General features: G+C 37.1%; 1 protein-coding gene across 3 annotated transcripts in view; it reads left to right on the top strand.

Annotated features, from left to right (window-relative positions):
• Nucleotides 1-19,273, top strand: part of PDE7A (phosphodiesterase 7A) — a 134,304-nt gene that overhangs the window by 74,545 nt on the left and 40,486 nt on the right. For all 3 annotated transcript variants that reach the window (XM_021717026.1, XM_008066885.2, XM_021717025.1), the window contains 2 exons: nucleotides 1,475-1,535; nucleotides 5,128-5,211. In XM_021717026.1, coding sequence (XP_021572701.1) covers nucleotides 1,529-1,535; nucleotides 5,128-5,211 — 91 coding nt within the window. In that variant the 5' untranslated portion in view covers nucleotides 1,475-1,528. The remainder of the gene's footprint in view (nucleotides 1-1,474; nucleotides 1,536-5,127; nucleotides 5,212-19,273) is intronic.

Genomic DNA, 19,273 nt, shown 5'->3' with positions numbered 1-19,273 from the left:
CCAGGCGGGTCTCGAACCCACGGCCTCAGGCAATCCACTCACCTCAGCCTCCCAAAGGTGCGGGATTACAGGCTGAGCCACCGAGCCCGGCAGAGCTTAGATTCTGATAGGAGATTTTATCAATTTTGTTTTCCAGATTTTAAAATCTGTCTTCCTTTACATCTATTCTACTGGTCATTAATTTACTCATCAATTATTAGTCATTAATTTAGTTGCAGTAAATGTATTTTTTTTTTTTGAAACCAGGTCTTGCTCTCTTGCCCAGGATGAAGTGCAGGGGTACAATCATACCTCACTGCAACCTTGAACTCCTGAGCTCAAGTGATCCTCCTACCTCAGCCTCCCGAGTAGCTGAAACTGCAGTCATGTGCCACCATGCACAGTTAATTTTTTTTTTTTTTTTGGGTAGAGGCAGGGTCTTGCTATGTTGCCCATGTTGGTCTGGAACTCCAGGGCTCAAGTGATCCTCCCACCTTGGCTTCCCAAAGTGCTGGATTAAAGGTGTGAACCACTGTGCCTGGTTTGCTTTCAGTAATTTAGCTTCGTAATATTTATGAATATTACGAATTTACTAAATTTACTAAACAATAAATTTACTAAACAATAGATCCTGTTTTAGGGACCAGAGGTGCAATGGTGATTAAGACAGACAAAAGGAGCGTTTATTTTAGTAATAAGCAAACAAGGTAACATCAGCTAAATGCTGCACAGAGGATTGAGGTAGGAAACTGTGGAAGAGAGGGTGACTTTCAGGTGTCTTTAGATTTAGTAATCAGGAAATACCTCTTTGAAGAGATGGCATTTTGTCTAGGATCTGATAGGTAAGAAGGGAACAATGATGCAATGATCTAGGACAAGAGAGCAGCAAGCAGAAAGCCTGTACGTTTAGCATGGTTGAGTTAAGACAAGGAGGCCAATGTGACTCATATCATAGTGGAGACGGATGGGGTAGGACAGAGAGGTAGGCAGGTCACAGAGAGCTTTGGAAATCAGAGCTTGTAGTTTGGAGATTATTTCAAGTGTAGGGGAGTAACTGTTGGAAAATTTTGGATGAGAGCTGAAATGATCACTCTTGCTTTTATGTGAAAAGTGGGCTGAGTACCAAGAGATACAGAAAGAAAACCAGTGGATTGCCCTTTCTTCTCATTTTCATCTGGCACCCCCTATTAAGCTCTGAAGAGTCAACTCAAATGTCACTTCAAAACCTTTTCTGATGTACTCAGATTAAATTTTCATCTACTACATGCTTCTCAACTTATTTCAACTCTTATGGTGGTTCTTAACAATATTGTATTGTAATTATTTGTCTTCTCACCCCAGAGATTTCAAGAGTGGGTATCATATCTAATTTCATTTTGTATGTCCAATTTCTCTTGCACAGTACTTCACAGTAAACAAATAACAAATACGTGCTTGTGGGATTTTATGTCACATTTAATTGTCATGTTAAAATGTGTGTATTTGTTTCTTCTAGCGGCGTGGAGCTATTTCCTATGACAGTTCTGATCAGACTGCATTGTATATTCGTATGCTAGGTAAGCATTTATTTTGTACTAATATTCGTTAATTTTGTTATATTTTTATTTAAGGTTGAAATATCTTTCTTTAGGTAACATTTCATCACTGTTTGTAGCAGATAATAATCTATCATATGTAACCATCTATTACATTGAAGTTTAGAGTTGGGAAACCAATATTGAATGTGATGTGAATAAAGAGGCATTTTAGAGTTATTGTGTTTGAGAAATCTCTGGGTTAATATCTGGAACACTGCCATTAGTACACAATTTTAAATTGCATCTTGAACATTCGTCTTAGAAAATAGTCTTAGAAAATAGATTTGTAGAGCTGCTAAATGCTAAAGAAATGAATGCCAACATGGACAAAAGAGAGGCTACGAGATGCCTGATCAGAGTCCTGTGACTAGATGTATTTTGTTCTCAGTTGTCTGGCAAGAAAGAGGAAAGACCATGTGTCTTCTTCTAATTCTGGTGCTTAAGTTTTTGATATGTTTCTCAATTCCTCAAGGTACAATGAATTTAGTTGTAGGCATATATATGTATAATTTTCTTTCTATTTCTCTGTGCCAGATTTATCACTTCATCCACCCACTCCTTAATCCTTGCATTTTAATTCATATTATTAAACATACAAGGGGGGGGCACCCCCAAAAATGGTATTTACAAAAAACTGTGTGTTCTTACATGTTTAAACTTCAGTCATCTTCAAAGTACTCCCCATTTAATACAGTACACCTTTTTCCATTGCTCAAAACACCTTTTGAACTCGTCAACTTTGATGCCTTTTAGTGCTTCTCCCATTTTTTGTTTCACTTTGTCCACATTGGCAAAATGTTTCCCTTTGAGGCCTTTTTTCATCTGGAGAAACAAAAAAAATTGCTTGGGGTGAGATTGGGTGAATAGGAAGGGTGTGGCCTAGGGGTCATACTGTTTGGGATCAAAAACTGCTGAATGCTCAGTGCAGAGTGGCAGATGCATTGTCATGGTAGAGGAGCCAGTTACCTGTTTGCCATAACTTGAGATGCTTCTTCTGCAAATTGTGATGCAACCTTCTCAAGACTTCCAGATAAAAATTTGGTTGACCATTTGATTCGGAGGAACAAATTCCAAGTGTATTATAAGGGGCCTGCCCTCAAAAGATAATTCCGGGTTTTTGGGGGGTCCCAACAGATTAAGATTTCAATAGGCAAGTTTACCCACCTTTTTTTTAGAAGAGTCTCCCTTGACTCCTATCCTCATGCTCAGAATTCCTCCCTCAACTTTATGATATTGAGCTATCCTTATTCTTCACCCATTTCTGTTTCTTCTTTGCCACTTTCACTAATTCCTTTTCATACTCTTAAGCCTAAATGTTCCCCAAGGTTCTGTTTTTTTCTCTTACTCCTTTTTTCTTTAATTTTTGTGAAATAGTTATATTCTACTTTAAAACAAAGAGTAAAATAGAATTTATTCATATTTTTCCCCCATGAATCATCAACATTTTTCTTTTTGCTATCTCCATCTTCCTCTAACAAAAATATTCAGGATTTCATTATCCTTAAAACAGAACTTTAGATTTATATTTTCTTTAACTCTGTAGAACATCTCCACATGGGTGTCTTATGGATACCCCAAACATGACTTTTCTAAAACAAAATATTTGTCTTCCTTGTGTCTTTCATTCTGTAGTCATTTACCAACTCAGTAAATGTAACTCCATTCTTCCATTTGTCAGGTCAAAACCCCCAGAGACATTTAGTCATTTGCCAACTCAGTAAATGTAACTCCGTTCTTCCATTTGTCAGGTCAAAACCCCCAAAGACATTTTTGACTTCTATTTCTTACACACTCCATGTTGAATTCATCAGCAAATCCTGTTGGTTGATACCCTCAGAATAGACCCAGAATCTCACCACAGTGATGATGTTACCACTGCATCTAAGCCATAGCTGTTGCCTTTTGTACTGCACTCACTCCTTACCTGGTGGCCCTGTGTCTACCTGTGTTCCTGACTTTGTTCTAGTCACACGCAGCCAACATGAACCTTTTCAGATGTAAATTATATCATCTCACTCCTCTCTTAAGCATGATCTGGCCCTACCGCCTCGGTGACCTCACCCCCACCAGTTCCCTCACTCACTTCACTCCTGCCATGCCAGCCTCTTTGCTTGTCCTGGAACATGCCAAGCACAATGCTGTCTCTGGGTGTTCATGCTTGCTCTTCCCTGTGCCTGGAAACATCTTCCTCCTGACAGCTACATGGCTCACTGCCTCGCTTCCTCTGGGTTCCTGCCCAGAGGCCTCATCTTCATGAGGCCTTCCCTGACCACACTGAGTAACCGTCCCTGCTACTCCTTCCCTGTTCTTCTTACCTTGCTTTAGTTTTCTCCATGTACTTTATTATTTTCCATAGAATGAAATTATGTATTACTTTATTGTGTCATTCCCCAAAAGGATATGCTCTGTGAGGACAGAGACTATATATTTTGCTCACTGCTGTGTTTCCCGTGCCTGACACATAGTGGGTGCTCAGTAAACATCTGTTGCAGCGTGGAGGAATCACCACATGAAAGAGGAGATTGATTAGCCATTGTGGGATAGAGTTAGGATAGGTGAAATGAGGTTTGAAGGAAATGATGGTCTTCTTTAGAGAAGCAGGAGAGCCTTCTAGGCAAGCAGAATTGTAAGAGCACAGGGATAGGACTGAAGACTTAAAGGTTAGGAACTTGGAGGCTGTGAAAATGTAGTGAGAAAAGTGTTGTCTTTGGAACCCACGGAGCTAGGTTTAAATCCTCCCTCTTTGCACCAGCTTTATGGCCTGGAACATGCTGTTTAACTTCTCAGAGTTTAATTTTTGCATCTGTGAAATAGGGATTAAGATTTCTATCAGCGTTGATTTGAGAATAAAGTAAAATAATGTCTGTAAGACACAAAAAGAGTGCCTGGCACATGGTCGCTATGGTTATGTTGCTGTATAGAGAAATAATCTGAGAGTCCACATGGACATACATGGAAACAACACTGAGCTTATAAAGACCAAAGTTTAAGACCCAACTAAAAACCTTTCACTGAGAAAAGAGAAGATTAGACAAATTTACATAAGGCAAAGTCTTTAGCATTTTAATATTTTACACATTTATGACATTGTATTTTCTATTTTTTCATATCCCTTTTAACCCATAGTATAGGGCTAGGCACAAAGTAGGCACTTGCTTCTTGCAGTGGCTTATTAAAGTTTTGTGCTATTTTCTATTTCCTATAAAAAGATTTTGTTTCCCAGTGGCTTAAACAAAACCTCCCATGTGAATAATAAGATGTTAGATTGGATTATCATACACTTGAGTCATCTTTCAGAAGGCTAACTTTAAAATATAGATGGTAACTATTATTATTAATGTAAGGATGGATTTTTTTTTAAATCCTCCTCATTCAGCCTCACAACTGAGTACTGAAATGTTGTGACCCCCTCCTTCAAATAAATCAGTACTTAACTGTTTGTTCCATATATATCATTAGTGGGCTATTACTTCTGCACATGATATACCACATGGACCTTTGTTACATATGGAAACTTCATTGGTTACAAATGACAACCTTCTAAATTTGTTTTATTCTTGATTCTTTCCAGGTGATGTACGTGTAAGAAGTCGAGCAGGATTTGAATCGGAAAGAAGAGGTTCTCATCCATACATTGATTTTCGTATTTTCCACTGTAAGTGATGGCAGACATCGTGTTTCAGACTATCACTCAACATCAGGTTTTCATAAAATTACATAGTTTTCCAAGGGAAAAAGAATGTAAGAAAAAACTATTATGTCTGAAATGTTTTAAAAAATACTAGGTCATGATAAATACACTGTTTTTAGATAATGTTAGCAAATGTTTGGAGACAATTAGAAGAGGAGTATATTAAAATATGAAAGACAATACAGCTTTTCTTTCTAATTTTCTTTTAAATTTTTTCTTTCTAATTTAAATGTGAAATTGATTTGGTACAATTTTTTTCTTCTTTAAAAATACATGTTTTTAAAAATTTATTTTATTCCAAATGTTTTGTCCTCACCACTTTAGACAAAATGTTTTTGTGCAAGTGGTATTTTATAGAAGTATTTCAGTAGTTTAACAGGTATTATCCTTTATGTTTATTTGAAAATACACATCACTTTTAAAGTTGTTTGGTGAATGCTTATTTTAAAAACAAACATTCTCAGTGGATCTGTCCTATAATGGAGGAAAAGGGAAAAAACAGAACTTCTAAACCTCTTAAATGTTAAATGCATTAAATCTATTTTTGGAGAAGTTCCACTTTTAGTAATATTGGATAATGTAATTTAGATTACCACTCTAACTTTAAAAAAAAAAAGAGAGAGAGAAAAATTGGGCAAAACATAAAAGACATATATTTGGATATATTACAGTGCTTTTAAGGCAGAGAAACGAGCCTGACATTTCAGGCCATTTTCCCCTTAGTAGCATGTGTGGATTCTGGGAAAGATAGATGAGAAACAGAGTACAGATTTTTATGGACACCTAAGTTTAGAGGAACAAAAACAGGTATTTAGAGCCCACCAGGGTTGGGGGCTTGGTACTGGTAAACTTTCAGGCTTAATGTTGGAACCCCAAGGTGCTATACTTTAGAAATAAACCACAGCTTTGAAATATTTCAATCAGTGATTACATTAAAGTGATCTGTGACTATAGTACCTCTAGCCACCTTCAGTGTTGCTAGCTGTTAACACAACCCTGGGAAGTGGACCAAATAAAGACTGGTCAGGGCTCTGCATTCTTGGCACACCCAGTAAGAATATACAAGGACACTCAAGGCCTTTGTGGAGGATCACCTGTTCCAATAATAAGTGACCCCAAAACTTACTAGCATAAGACAACCATTTTTTTTATGTTTATGATTCTGAGAATCAGGAATTCAGTCAAGCTATATTGGGTTTGGCCTTTCTGTGTTCTATAGTGTTTTGGGTTTCTGTTGGGATGGTTCAGACTGCCAGAAATAGCTGAGATAGCTCCACTGTAGAGAAGGTAAGGATTCTTTGAAGTTACTTACTGGGAATGCATAGGAGATAAGGGGAAGCGTACCTTTTGTTGACTCTCAGGAATGTGGGTACATCCAGAAGCACTCGAACACTTGCCACGCCCTTCTCTAGGGGTTGTGGCAATATAGACAGACAATAGTGGGTCTCTGGATCACACCCACAAGAAGTAGACAGCTTTGTGTTCACTTTGCCTCACATGCTGCTGCCCTTTCTGTTCGTAATCTTTCACCTTATGTTTCTTTGAACTTTTGGAAGAGGCTTTTAGCCAGTTTGGTCCTATTGAAAGGGCTTTGTAATTGTGGATGATTGCAGAGGATCTATAGAAAAAAGGCATTGTTGAATTTGCTTCTTAACCAGCAGCAAGAAAGGCATTTGAGCAATGCAGTGAAGGTGTTTTATTATTGGCAATAACTCCTTGTCCAGTCATTTTGGAACCACTTGAACAACAAGATGATGAAGATGGTCTTCCTGGAAAACTTGCACAGAAGAAGCCAATGTATCAAAAGGTGGGAGAAACTCCTCGTTTTGCCCACCCAGCATGGTACATTTGAGTGTGAATATTCTTAGCGATGGAAGCCCTTGGATGAGACGGAAAAACAGCAAAGGGAACAAGTTGAAAAAATAGGAAGAATAAATACTAAAGACAAATTGGAAAGTGAAATGGAAGATGCCTATCATGAACATCAGGCAAATATTTTGCTCCAAGACTTGATCAGACCACAGGAAGAATTGAGACACATGGGAGAACTTCACAATCAAGAAATGCTGAAACATAAAGAAATACAACTAAGGCAAAAGGAAGAACAACGTAAAAGGATAGGGGAGATGATGATTCGTCACTGTGAGAAGGAAGAACAAACGAGGCACCAAAGAGGAAAGTTACAGCTGGTGGGGCACATGGATCCAAGAGAAAGAGACATGAGAATGGGTGGCGGAGGAGCAGTGAACATGGGAGATCCCTATGGTCCAGGAGCCAGAAATTTCCACCTCTGGGTGGTGGTGGTAGCATAAGTTATAAGGCCAATCCTGTAGTTCCACCAGCAACCATGAGTGGTTCAATGATTGGAAGCGATGTGCACGTACTGAGCGCTTTGGGCAGAAGGTGTGAGATCTGTGGGTGGACAGGGTCCTAGAGGAATGGGGCCTGGAACTCCAGCAGGATATGGTAGAGGGAGAGAAGAATATGAAGACCCAAACAACCCCCATTTTAGATGTGATGATCTAGGCTTTCATTCTAGTTTGTGTTTGTCTTTTCTTGTTTAGATACCAATCTCCTAAAATTCTTTCATTTTATTTAGAAAGTTATCCTTTTATGGATGTTGCAGGTTTTTTTTTTAACCTAATATTCGTAAATGCTCTGTTTGGGCAGGTAAAATTATCTAATGTGGTGTTTGAAACAGGAGCAATTTTGTTTCCTTTTTTTTCTTTTTGTTTTGGCTGTGTAATGGCCCTCAAGTTCTGGCAGTATACTTTGTGCCACTTAACTTCCAAAGTGTACCCTTTATTTATTTATTTATTTTTACTGTGCTTCAAATAAATAGAAAAATAGTTATAATATTAATCTTCAACTTTGTCATTCATGCTTCTGTATGCATTAGGTTAGGTGTTCTAGAGAGCATGAGAGTGTCTAGGCCTTTGAATGGCATATGCCGTATCTGGGAAATATATCTGGAGGCTAAATATTGCTTTCTAGAAATAACTGCTCCCTTGTTTTAAAAAGAAGAAATACATATTGAAGTAGTTTCATGATTTGTTGTTTGGCATTATAGAAAGCAAGCCAGTGCAAAGTATTTTTAAATCATTACATAAACAAAGCTAACTGTAAATCTTAATTCAGGAGTAAGTATTAAGACAATTTACAGAGGGTGAAAGTGGGTTTGGTTAAATGGATCTTTTATGGCCCTATAGTCTGTTCTTTCCTTGAAAGCTTTTGAAAAGTGGAAAGATCATTTTGTTGCATTTCCCCATTTTTTGTTTTTGAAAGAACAAATCCCAAGCCCTACAAATGACTTGTATTGAAATTTTACATTCAAATTAAAGATTGTTAAGCTTGAAATAAATAAATAAATAAATAAATAAATAAATAAATAAATGGAAAGAAATAGGAGTGGCAGCTGACAGGGAAGTAGAAATTACTTCTTGATGCTTCACTGAAGCTAGAAATTAGTAATGTAGCTAGAAAAGATCTGGCCACCTGGAAATTTTTAATTTCTGAAATGAATACTTCTTGGGTCAAAGAGACAAACTATTAAAAGGTGATAATTAAAGACTATATATGAAAGCCTATGACATTAAGCTAAAGCAGTGCTTACAGGAAAATTCATAGCCTTGAAAATACTAATATTCATAAACAAGAAATAATGAAATGAGTCAACTGAGTATTCTAACTCAAGAAGTTACAAAAGAAACAATAACGTATACCTAAGAAAAGGTGAAGAAAGCAATTAATAAACATAAATAGAAATTCATGAATTGAAAACTAAAATAAAAATAGAACTTGCCAGGTACAGTGGCTCATGCCTGTAAATCCAGCACTTTGGGAGGCCAAGGCAGGTGGATTTTTGCTTGAGCCCAAGAGTTTGAGACCAGCCTAGCCAACATAGTGAAACTTTTTCTCTGCAAAAATAAAAACATTAGGTATGATGGTGCGAGCCTGTGATCCCTGCTGCTCAGGCTGCTGAGGCAAGAGCATCACGTGAGCCCAGAAGGTCAAGGCTGCCATGAGCTATAATCATCATGATCATGCCACTGCACTGCACTCCAGAGTGGGTGACAGGGTGAGACCTTGATTCCAAAAAAACAAAAACAAAAAAACACAGGGTGCAGTGGCTCATGCCTATAATCCTAGCACTTTGGGACGCCAAGGCAGGAGGATTGCTCGAGTCCAGGAGTTCAAGACCAGCCTAGGCAACATACCAAGACCTCATCTCTACAAAATATCAAAAAATTACCGGGTAGCCCCAGCTACTTGGGACACTGAGGCAGAAGGATTTCCCCAAGTCCTGGAGGTTGAGGCTGCAGTGAGCCATGATTGTGCCACTGCACTCCAGCCTGGGCAACAAAATAACACTGACTCAAAATAAAAACTATAATAGAACTAAATAATCTAATAATCTAAGCAGGCAACCTGCTAGCCAATGTAATCAAAGGGTGGCTAACATGCATAATCAAAAAATAAGAGGAGAACCTCTCTTATAATTTTTTTGAGTCAGAGTTTCACTCTGTCACCCAGGCTGGAGTGTAGTGGCATTATCACAGCTCACCTCTGCCCTGACCTTCTGAGCGCAGGTAATCCTCCCACCTCAACCTCCCACATAGCTGGAACTATAGGCACATGCCATCACACCTGGCTAATTTTTCAATTTTTCGAAGAGATGAGGTCTCACTATGTTGCCCAGGGTGGGCCCCTCTTATTTTTATAGAAAAAATGAAATAATCAAAATAGACTACTTTTCTTGACTCTGAAATATATTTTCTGTATTATCTAGAAAATTTTCTTGAAAATTAAAGTTCATCAAAACTGAATCTAGAAAATACAGGTAAACTAAGCCAGCAATACTCAAAGTGTGGTCTTGAGTCCTCTAGACTTTTTTGGAGGTTTGTGAGATTAAAACAATTTTCATTATAATACTAAGGCATTACTTGCCTTTTTCATTCTTAAATTCTCTCTTAAGGGTACATGGAGTTTTCCAAGGCTAATGATATGTGATATCTCAACATATCTCAGTGTATTAGCAGATATGAGAAGTAGCCGGACACTGAAGAGATTTGTAAAAATGTATAGTGGTGTCTTTTTAAAGAGCCTCTCTGGACCTTTTCTGGTTTGAGACTGCCCAGTTTACTAATGAAAAAGAATTGGCAGGCACAGTTACTCATACCTATAATCCTAGCACTTTGGGGAAAAGACAGGAACGTCCTTTGAGGCCCGGAGTTCAAGACCAGTCTAGGCAACAAAGCAAGACCTCATAGCTATAAAAAAAATAGAAAAATGTTCCAGGTTTTGTAGTGCATGTCTGTAGTTCTAGCTACTCAGGAGGCAGGAGGATCACTTGAGCCCAGGAGTTTGAGGCTCCAGTGAGCCATAATTGTTCACTCCAGCCTGGGCAACACAGTGAAACTTTGGCTCAAAACAAGCAAAATAGTGCCATTTTTCTCATTAAATTGTTTTCTGTTTTGGAAAAAACAAGTTTTTAAAAAGTTATTTTTAACAAAAAGTTATTTATATTTACATGTTATAGGTTTAAAGTAATAAATATTTTATATTTTAGTTAAATTTAAGTAATAAATATTTAATAGTTAAGTGTATTAAAATAAATTTTCTATGTTATGTATTTTTAAAATTAAATACATATTTAAATAATAAAATTAGAATTTTAATTTCTATTGTAAATATTGGTGGTTATAACTCACATTAAGTTCTTTGGACAGTCAATAATTTTTAAGAGCGTAAGGGAGTAATGAAAACCAATATGTTAGAGAAAGTTGGATAAGTACCTCTCTGAAAGCCTATGGGCAGAAATTTTATAGGCAAATTTTTTAAGATCTTTAAAAGACTGATGATTTGTTTCAAAGCTCTTTAAACTCTTTCAAGATTACAACAAAGGAGCCATTCAAGGTAATTTTATAAAATAAATATAACTTTTTAGAAATAAAATCTCACTGTAAATATCAGTAAAAAAATCTTTAAAAATATTAGCATAAAGATTTCCAACAGCTTGAAAGAATAATACTCTAGCCATAGTGGGGGTTGTTAAGGGAAGGAAGCAAGGATGATTCAATATGTAGTTTTTCTGCAACAATTTAGTAGAAATGGGTGACATTGGTTGCTTCCAGGAGGGAAACTGGGTAGCTTGAAGAGATAGGAGGGAAAAGAAACTTTTTGCTGTAGACCTTTTGAATTGTGACTCTTGTGAATGTTTTACGTACTGAAAAGTTTAAATAAAAATATTTTTGATGTTGCAATAAACAAGGATTAGTTTTGAGTAAGGAAATCAGTAAAATATATTGATATTAGTATAAAGAAAAGTACAGTTGCATTTGAAGTTTCCAGTTTCCAGTTATACCTCCTACCATTCACTGAATTTAGTGAAATAGAGGACTTGAAAAATATAATTGTTATAATGTGTTAGAAGTTTTAAATAGTGGACATAACGGGACTTTTTGGTGGAAGAGAGAGGTTGGAAACAACCAAATTGCTGGAAGTGTCATTAATGGAATTAAAATAGGATGTGTACTGGCCGGGCTCAGCCTGAAATCCCAGCACTTTGGGAGGCTGAGGCGAGTGGGTTGCCTGAGCTTGCAGGTTCGAGACCAGCCCGGGCAACTTGGCGAGACCTCATCTCTACAATAAAAATCAAAAACAAATTAGCCAGGCATGGTAGCATGCGCCTGTAGTTCTGGCTACTAGGAAGTCTGAGTGGGAAGGATCATCGGAGCCTAACGGGTCAATGCTGGGGTGGCCGTGAGCATATCACTGCACTCCAGCCTGGGCGACGGAGTGAGACTCCAACTCAAATAAATAAATAAATAAATAGGATATATACCTTCTAAATCATTAGGAAACCAGGATTACATAATATCAAATCTAAAGAACAAGATGAGAGAGGGAAGACCAAACATATCAATAGTAGGAATAAAGGTAAATGGGTTAAGTATTCCTTTTAAGAGATAAACTCAGGTTGGATAGTAAGTGAAAGTTAATGACAAAGAATGGTTCAGAATAGTATGAAGCAGTACTAACTAGCCTTGAGGATAAGAGTTTAGGTATCTACACGTATACGCTGATCTACTCCATCTACCTTTGTAGTGTGGTATCTTCAAACAGTGGAGGCAACTCCATTTTAGGAGCAGCAGATGTTCTCTCAGGCTCATCATGTTGTTTGTAAAGGTAACAAATGTGTATGACTACATTGTAGTTGGAAATGGACTGTTGCTATAGTATTAGTCCTGTAGTTACTATAAAAGGAGAATGTCTCTTTTTAACCCAAAATGATAATAAAGTTTGGAAGATCATTTTTAATAGAGGAAAAAATGAATTATTATTGCCTGCCAATATAATAGGGTCTGCTTATCACACAGCTCAAAATTCTTTTAAAGTTGTGTTCTACTGTGTTTTGTGAAGCGTGATCTAGTCAGGGAAAGAAATGTGTGCTCCAGCTATGCCTAAATGCTATTAGCTGTCTTCAAGCCTTCTCTTCTTCCACTGACTTCTCTGATTGTCCTAAACTTTTGCCCAAACTTGTTTTCTGCTGGGGTTAGCCTATAAAACTTTTTCTTAATTTAATTCTAGACTTGAATTTATGCATTGTAAAGTTGAGTTGCCTCCGACTTTATGGCGAGTAGGACTGTAAGTCTTAAGGTTTCTTCCTTGTGGGGTATTTCATTTCCCCTCACATTAGTTAAAGATATGGGTTTATTCATGTGGAGGCAAAGTTGTTCTTTAGTACCTCTGCTTCCTGCAAAGTGCCCTTGAATTAGGACACGTGTGACTTATGCCACAAACCCCTCACTTCCTATAATCTCAGGCAAAGGTACCAACAATTAAAAGCAACTCTTACAGGATGGGTTTAGTTAAACTTTCAGATGTACTGAAGCATTGAAAAGACTATAATGTGCCCTTTCCCTTGCATATAATTAAAACTAAGACTTTTCCCTGATGATGCAAAAATGTACCTATATGCTGAAATAAAAATAGTTTCTAGACGTCCTGATTGTAAAATTTTGAATCAATGTATTAAATTCATTGATGCTAGAATTTTTTCTGCTTACAATTCCTCAACCCATTTATTCTGTACATCTCTTTACTTCTACCTTAAGTTCACTACTAACTTCCCTCTTGTAAAATTGTCACCTCTTTCTGCTGTTTCATTGCTTAAATTCAGTCTGTAATGAAATCTCATGTATTTTTGTATCCTAAGATAGCTGTCATAGTTATCTCTTCTCTATCCTCCTTATCACTTACCCTTCTTGGTTCAGACCTTTATCACCATTGTCTGGGATTATTCTAGTATTCTCCTAACCACTTCCTTCCTTCTAGGATTTCTGTTCTCTATCCTTTACCCAGGGTCAGATCTTTCTAAGGAGATGGAAAGCTTAAAATATAGGGAGAAATGTATATCAACAGGTTAAAGACATATGCCATTAGTATATTTATTAAAACTATTATTTTGTATAACTTTTCATTTCTTCTATGTCCTGTACCGGTGAGTGAGGTGCTGCTGATATTTTTTTTTAAGATGCTGGAATAGTTTTAATTTATTTCTGGATTATGATTTTCTCCATGTTGAACATAATAATCCTTTATACAAAGTTTACCTAGAAATTAGATACCTACAGTGTAATATTGAGCCTTCCTTTTAAGGTTTTTTATTATATATGGTTTATTATAAGCAATACTTGAGTTTACATTATGATGTTAAATTCTCCTGTGAGCCTGCCAAGATACCTGACCAGTTGGGGAACAATTACATGCCCCAGAATTAACAAGAAGGACATCAACAATTTTATTCTATAGATACCACAGTTTTTTTCTGCCATGAGTTTTTGTGGCTTGCATTGTCTTTTGTCATAATCCTTATTCTCTTAAACCCTATACATTTATCTTCACAGTAGGATTTGTCATAGGCCCTATCATACGGCAAGTTCTGACTAAAGAGTCTTTCTGAAACTATGGTATAAAGAGGCAAAAGAAGAAAATCATTTGAGCATAGAAACACAAGAAACAATTTTCATCCTCACTACTGGACAAATTGCTATCAACTTGAAAGTTGCTATCAACTAGAAAGTTAAACAGTCGGCTAAGGTGTGGTGGTGGTAGAAGTTCAAATTGTTGAAGACTTTCCAGTGGGCAGTTTGGCAGATAGTCCCTTTGGTCTTGTTTATAATAGGAACATTTATTACGTTATGGTGTTATTCACTGAAATGTTTAAGAAAAAAGGATTAGAATGTTTGTAAGCAACCCTCAAATATTTAGAAAAAAGAATTAGGTATTTTACACACACACACTGCAAGTGGTAAGACAAATGTTAACAGTGGCAGATGTGAGTAAAGGGTATTCCTTGTATTTTTATTTGCAACTTTTTATATTTTATATTTGTTTTTTGAAATTCTCTCTAAACAAAAGGTTTTTTAAGTATAGTGTTATAAAATTATGCATTTATTAAATTATGGGTTTATATTCAGATCACATATTTGTTAATTAAATGACATTAGGCAAGTTCAGTGATTGTTTATAAAGAACTGAAAGAATTCAAACTTTGGGAAGACCTTTTAAAGCTAATTTGTATTTGTGATTACAGAGGGTGGAGGGATTTTGATAATGATGAATTCTCTTTGCCAAGAAGTGTTTCTCAAAAATCTAGTGTAAATCTGGTGTCAGGGTTAGTCAGTCTCTGGCAGCTTTGTTTCAATAATTCAGCTTTAATTCCTTCTTCTCTAACTTTTAAGTCTTTTCTGAGGTGGATATATCATGCAGACGCTTTCATTCTTTTTTTTGAGATAGGGTCTCTCTGTGTCACCCAGGCTGCAGTACAGTGGCATGATCATAGCTCACTCACTGTATCCTCAAACTTCTGGGCTAAAGTGACCCTCCCACCTCAGCTTCCCAAGTAGCTGAGACTACAGGCATGCACCACCACACCTGGCTAATAAGGAGCAGTCGTTCTTAACTAGCTTTTAAAAAAATATATGTACATGTCTTTGATACTTTTAGTGGATTCTTCATTCTAAAACCAAAGCTTTTACTCTGATATCATCTCTTTCTAAAGATTCTATGAAACATTCTTTGGCCTTTTATTATTTATTAACTATTTGTTAAGCATTCTTTGATCTTTTATTATTTATTAACTATCTTTTATAATATAGCACAAAAGATAATATATATATTTACATAGTTTATGGGTTTGAGAAAGGAATTTTTCACATAAGGAAGTCTTGTTAACATTAGGATGACAGAAACACTACTTGGAGTACTGTCTCAAAATGATATTTTCTTCTCTGGGGAGTGTTTCATCTTAAGATTTAAAGAGATGGCCACGCTTGGTGGCTCAGCCTGTAATCCCAACACTTTGGGGAGGCCAAGCGAGTGGATTGCCTGAGCCTGCATGTTCGAGACTAGCCTGGGCAACTTGGCGAGACCTTGCCTCTACAATAAATATATTTTTTAAAGTTAGCTGGGCATGGTAGCGCTCGCCTTTAGGTCCGGCTACTTGGAAGACTGAGGTGGAAAGATCACCAGAACCAGCAGGTCGAGGCTGGGGTGGCCATGAGCATGCCACTGCACTCCAGTCTGGGCAACAAACAGAGTGAGACTCCAACTCAAAAAAAAAAAAAGATTTAAAGAGAAAAGAATACACACGGGCACCCAACAGATGCATGAAAAAGTGTTCAGCCTCACTAATCATCAGAGAAATGCAAATCAAAACCACATCTAACCCTAGTAAGAATGGCCATCATTAATAAAACAAACAACAACAGATGCTGGTGAGGATGCAGAAAAAAGGAAACACTTCTACACTGCTGGTGGGAATGCAAACTAGTGCAACCTCTATGGAAAACAGTGTGACAATTTCTAAAAGAACTAGAGATTGACCTTCTATATGACCCAGCAGTCCCCCTATTAGGAGTATTCCCGGAGGAACTCAAATCATTATACAAAAAAAGTATGTGTACATGCATGTTTATTGCAGCACTATTCACAATAGCAAAAACATGGAACCAATCTTGCTGCCCATTGAAACTGGGCTGGATAAAAGTAATGTGGTACATATACATGATGGAATATTACACAGCCATAAAGAAGTACAAACATATGGACTTTGCAGCAACTTGGATGGATTTAGAGTCTATAGTACTCAGTAATCAATTACAGAAACAAAGAATTGAGTACCATATGTTCTCATTCATAAGCAAACCCTGAACATTTACCGTAATACTATGAGAAAAGGGTTGGCAGCGGGATACTGCTAGGGGACTGGGGAGAGGACACAACATCAATAAGCGTATTTGATCTCAAACCAGGCTAAGTGGGGACCAAAGGAAGGCCCAAACTCTACCTGTACAATGAACAATTATATGCCTAATCCTGAATTGTAACCCACATTTTAAAAAAAGGTTTAAAGAGAAGATACATATTAGGAATTATATGAGTAGCTTGTGTTAAGAAATTTGGAAGGTCTTAGCTCATTAAAGACACTATTTAAACTTTTGGATGTTGACATCAAAAATTTTTTTCAACCTAATAAAAGGACTGTGATTTTTAACTTAGAAAACACAGTCTCTGGTCATATAGTTGGAAAAGTGTCATAAGTAATCCATAAGCATTGAGTACTAGGTTAGTTACTGGTGGTTATTTAGGTAACAAAGCTAAGATTGATGCTACATATTTAACCTTTTTGCCTATTTGTCTCCCCCCCCATGGTGCATGGAATGCTGTAATGATGTTGAGAATTACAAGATTAGAAGCAATAAAGTATCTAACTCTTCCTTGTATATAATGATTTTTTATATACCTTATTTAAACCTTATTTGTTTGGACTTAGTGGTGCAGTTTGTTTGTTTGTTTGTTTGTTTTATATGGATTAATTTGTTTCTGACAAATATCTAAACTGAGAATGCTGGCATTAATACTTTTCCAAAGCTCAGTAAGAAATTTTTTCAGCTCTCACTTTATTTTTAAAAGATCCTTAACCTTCAGACCTGCCCTATCTCTGGGTATTAACTCTGTTAAGGTGTAGATTTTCAAGGTGAGGCCAGAGGCTCTCATGAGAATAGGAGTTTGAGACAAGCCTGGTCAACACAGTAAGACTCTGTTTCCATAAAAAATTAGCTGAGGCTGCAGTGAGTCGGGATGGTGCCACTGCACTTCAACCTGGGCAATAGAGCAAGATCCTATGTCTCAATTAAAAAAAAAAGTCAGATTTCTGATCCTCCCACATTTAATAAACTGATTATTGATGCTCTTCATTCAACTAATTTTGACTCTCCTGACTTATGCTGGACAAATTACATTATAGATTTGAGGTACCTGATGATGATGAGCAGACTTACAGCACTAACAAATTGGGAGGAGAAGATAATGGGGGAGAGAGGAGAGGGGGCAAGAAAGAGAAGTTGGTGGCTTAGAGAGAGGAAGAGACTGCTGCCAGTGCTGGGCCGACAGCGTGGTTGGCACTGCAGGGTGACCAGAGCTGGTGTTTCCCTGGCCTGAGGGCCTCTGCTCCTGAGCATCCTTTCTCACTGTGGCAGCTTCTCCGTACAGGCTTTGCTCGACTCTGTGGAGACAACCAGGAGACGTCCCTCTTTCAAATGAGTGCCTTATTGGCAGCTGTAGTGGACTCCCAACAATTGGCTTACTTTCTGTAGGCGGAACTGAGAGCCCCAAATATCCCTACAATTTTTCTTTGTTCAGTTGACCATATAACTGGTCTCTTAGAATATGTTGAGCCTAAGTTAATTAGACATGATGCCATGAATTTTATATTGATTTTTGTCAAAAATGTATCTCTTCTTTTGCCTTGAATTTGTCTCTACATTTAATAAATCATTCTTTTAGTTACACATTGTTTTTAGTTTATGTAATAAGAAGGACTAATATCTTTAAACATAAAAGAATTATTATAATCCCATTGCACACGCCCACTTAGAAAGTCTGATGTGTTCTTTTGAAAGCTTCTGGCATGATTATTAAATAGTAATGGAAGTTGCCAGCTTGACAGTTCTCTTCATGGAATTTGCCAAAGCTCATTGACGTCATCCAGACCGGAGAGCACAGTCTCTCTGCCAACGTCCGACAAGATGTAATACAAGGAATATGTTTCTTCACGGTTTTTTTTCATGTCTACACAGATGCAGCTTTTTCCATTTTCTTTGACTGTTGGCATACAGGAACGTTTCAGTTCTTGTAAATTTGTTTTGTACATTTATCTTGAGTTCTTTATTCATTTTAGCACTTTGTTCCACCCCATGCTCTAGTCCCAGGGGAACCTTTCAGGATATGTACATCTTAGTCAAAAATCTCTTAACTTTAGGTTTTCTGTTTTATTCATCTTTTATTCTTGATCTCTGGCAGCTTCTGGCTCATAGGAGAGATTGAATGGGTTGTTACTGCATTGAATCTACTTAAAGCTGTATGTCTCCCACCAGTTAGATTGTTCAGGGTCCCGTCTGTAGTTCTCTGCATATAATCTGTATTAACTGTTAACCAAGTTCAGACTTGTTGCTGCCTTTCTGTTGAGTCATGTGTCTCATGTTGTCTTTATTATAATGACCCACTGTGAAAACATGCAAAATCTCCCTAGTTCTCACTTAGTTCCTCATGTGCATTTTATTTGGGGTTGTTGCCTATCTTCCTAATAGTGCTGTGTTAGACTTGAATCGTTTGTTTCATACTTAGTTACATGATATGAAAGAACATCCATTTTCTGTGTGTATTTTGAGCTTAAAATTCAGATTATACTGGTTGCGTTGTCTTAGGTAATCAACTTAATCTTTAAAATCTCGTGATTCCCATACTAGGGTAGATTCTATTATAAGTGAGGGCTTTTAGTGCTTTTCCTCTTTACTTTAGGCATAATAGTTGCTCACTTGGTGTTACCTTCAGCCATGCATTTTCTTTGTGTATAGTATTTTCTCTTACCTTAACTTTGACACTGTACTTCCTGGTCGTTACTTTCTATGCCAGCCAGCACTTGTAGCTGAGGTATTGGAGACTAAGATCATACTTGTCT

The sequence above is a fragment of the Carlito syrichta genome, unplaced genomic scaffold (genome assembly GCF_000164805.1).
Source record: "Carlito syrichta isolate Samal-C Ts95f unplaced genomic scaffold, Tarsius_syrichta-2.0.1 Scaffold309186, whole genome shotgun sequence".
In the NCBI taxonomy this organism is placed as follows: Eukaryota; Metazoa; Chordata; class Mammalia; order Primates; family Tarsiidae; genus Carlito; species Carlito syrichta.
The sequence above is the reverse complement of the archived record's forward strand: the minus strand, read 5'-3'. Positions and strand labels throughout refer to the sequence as shown.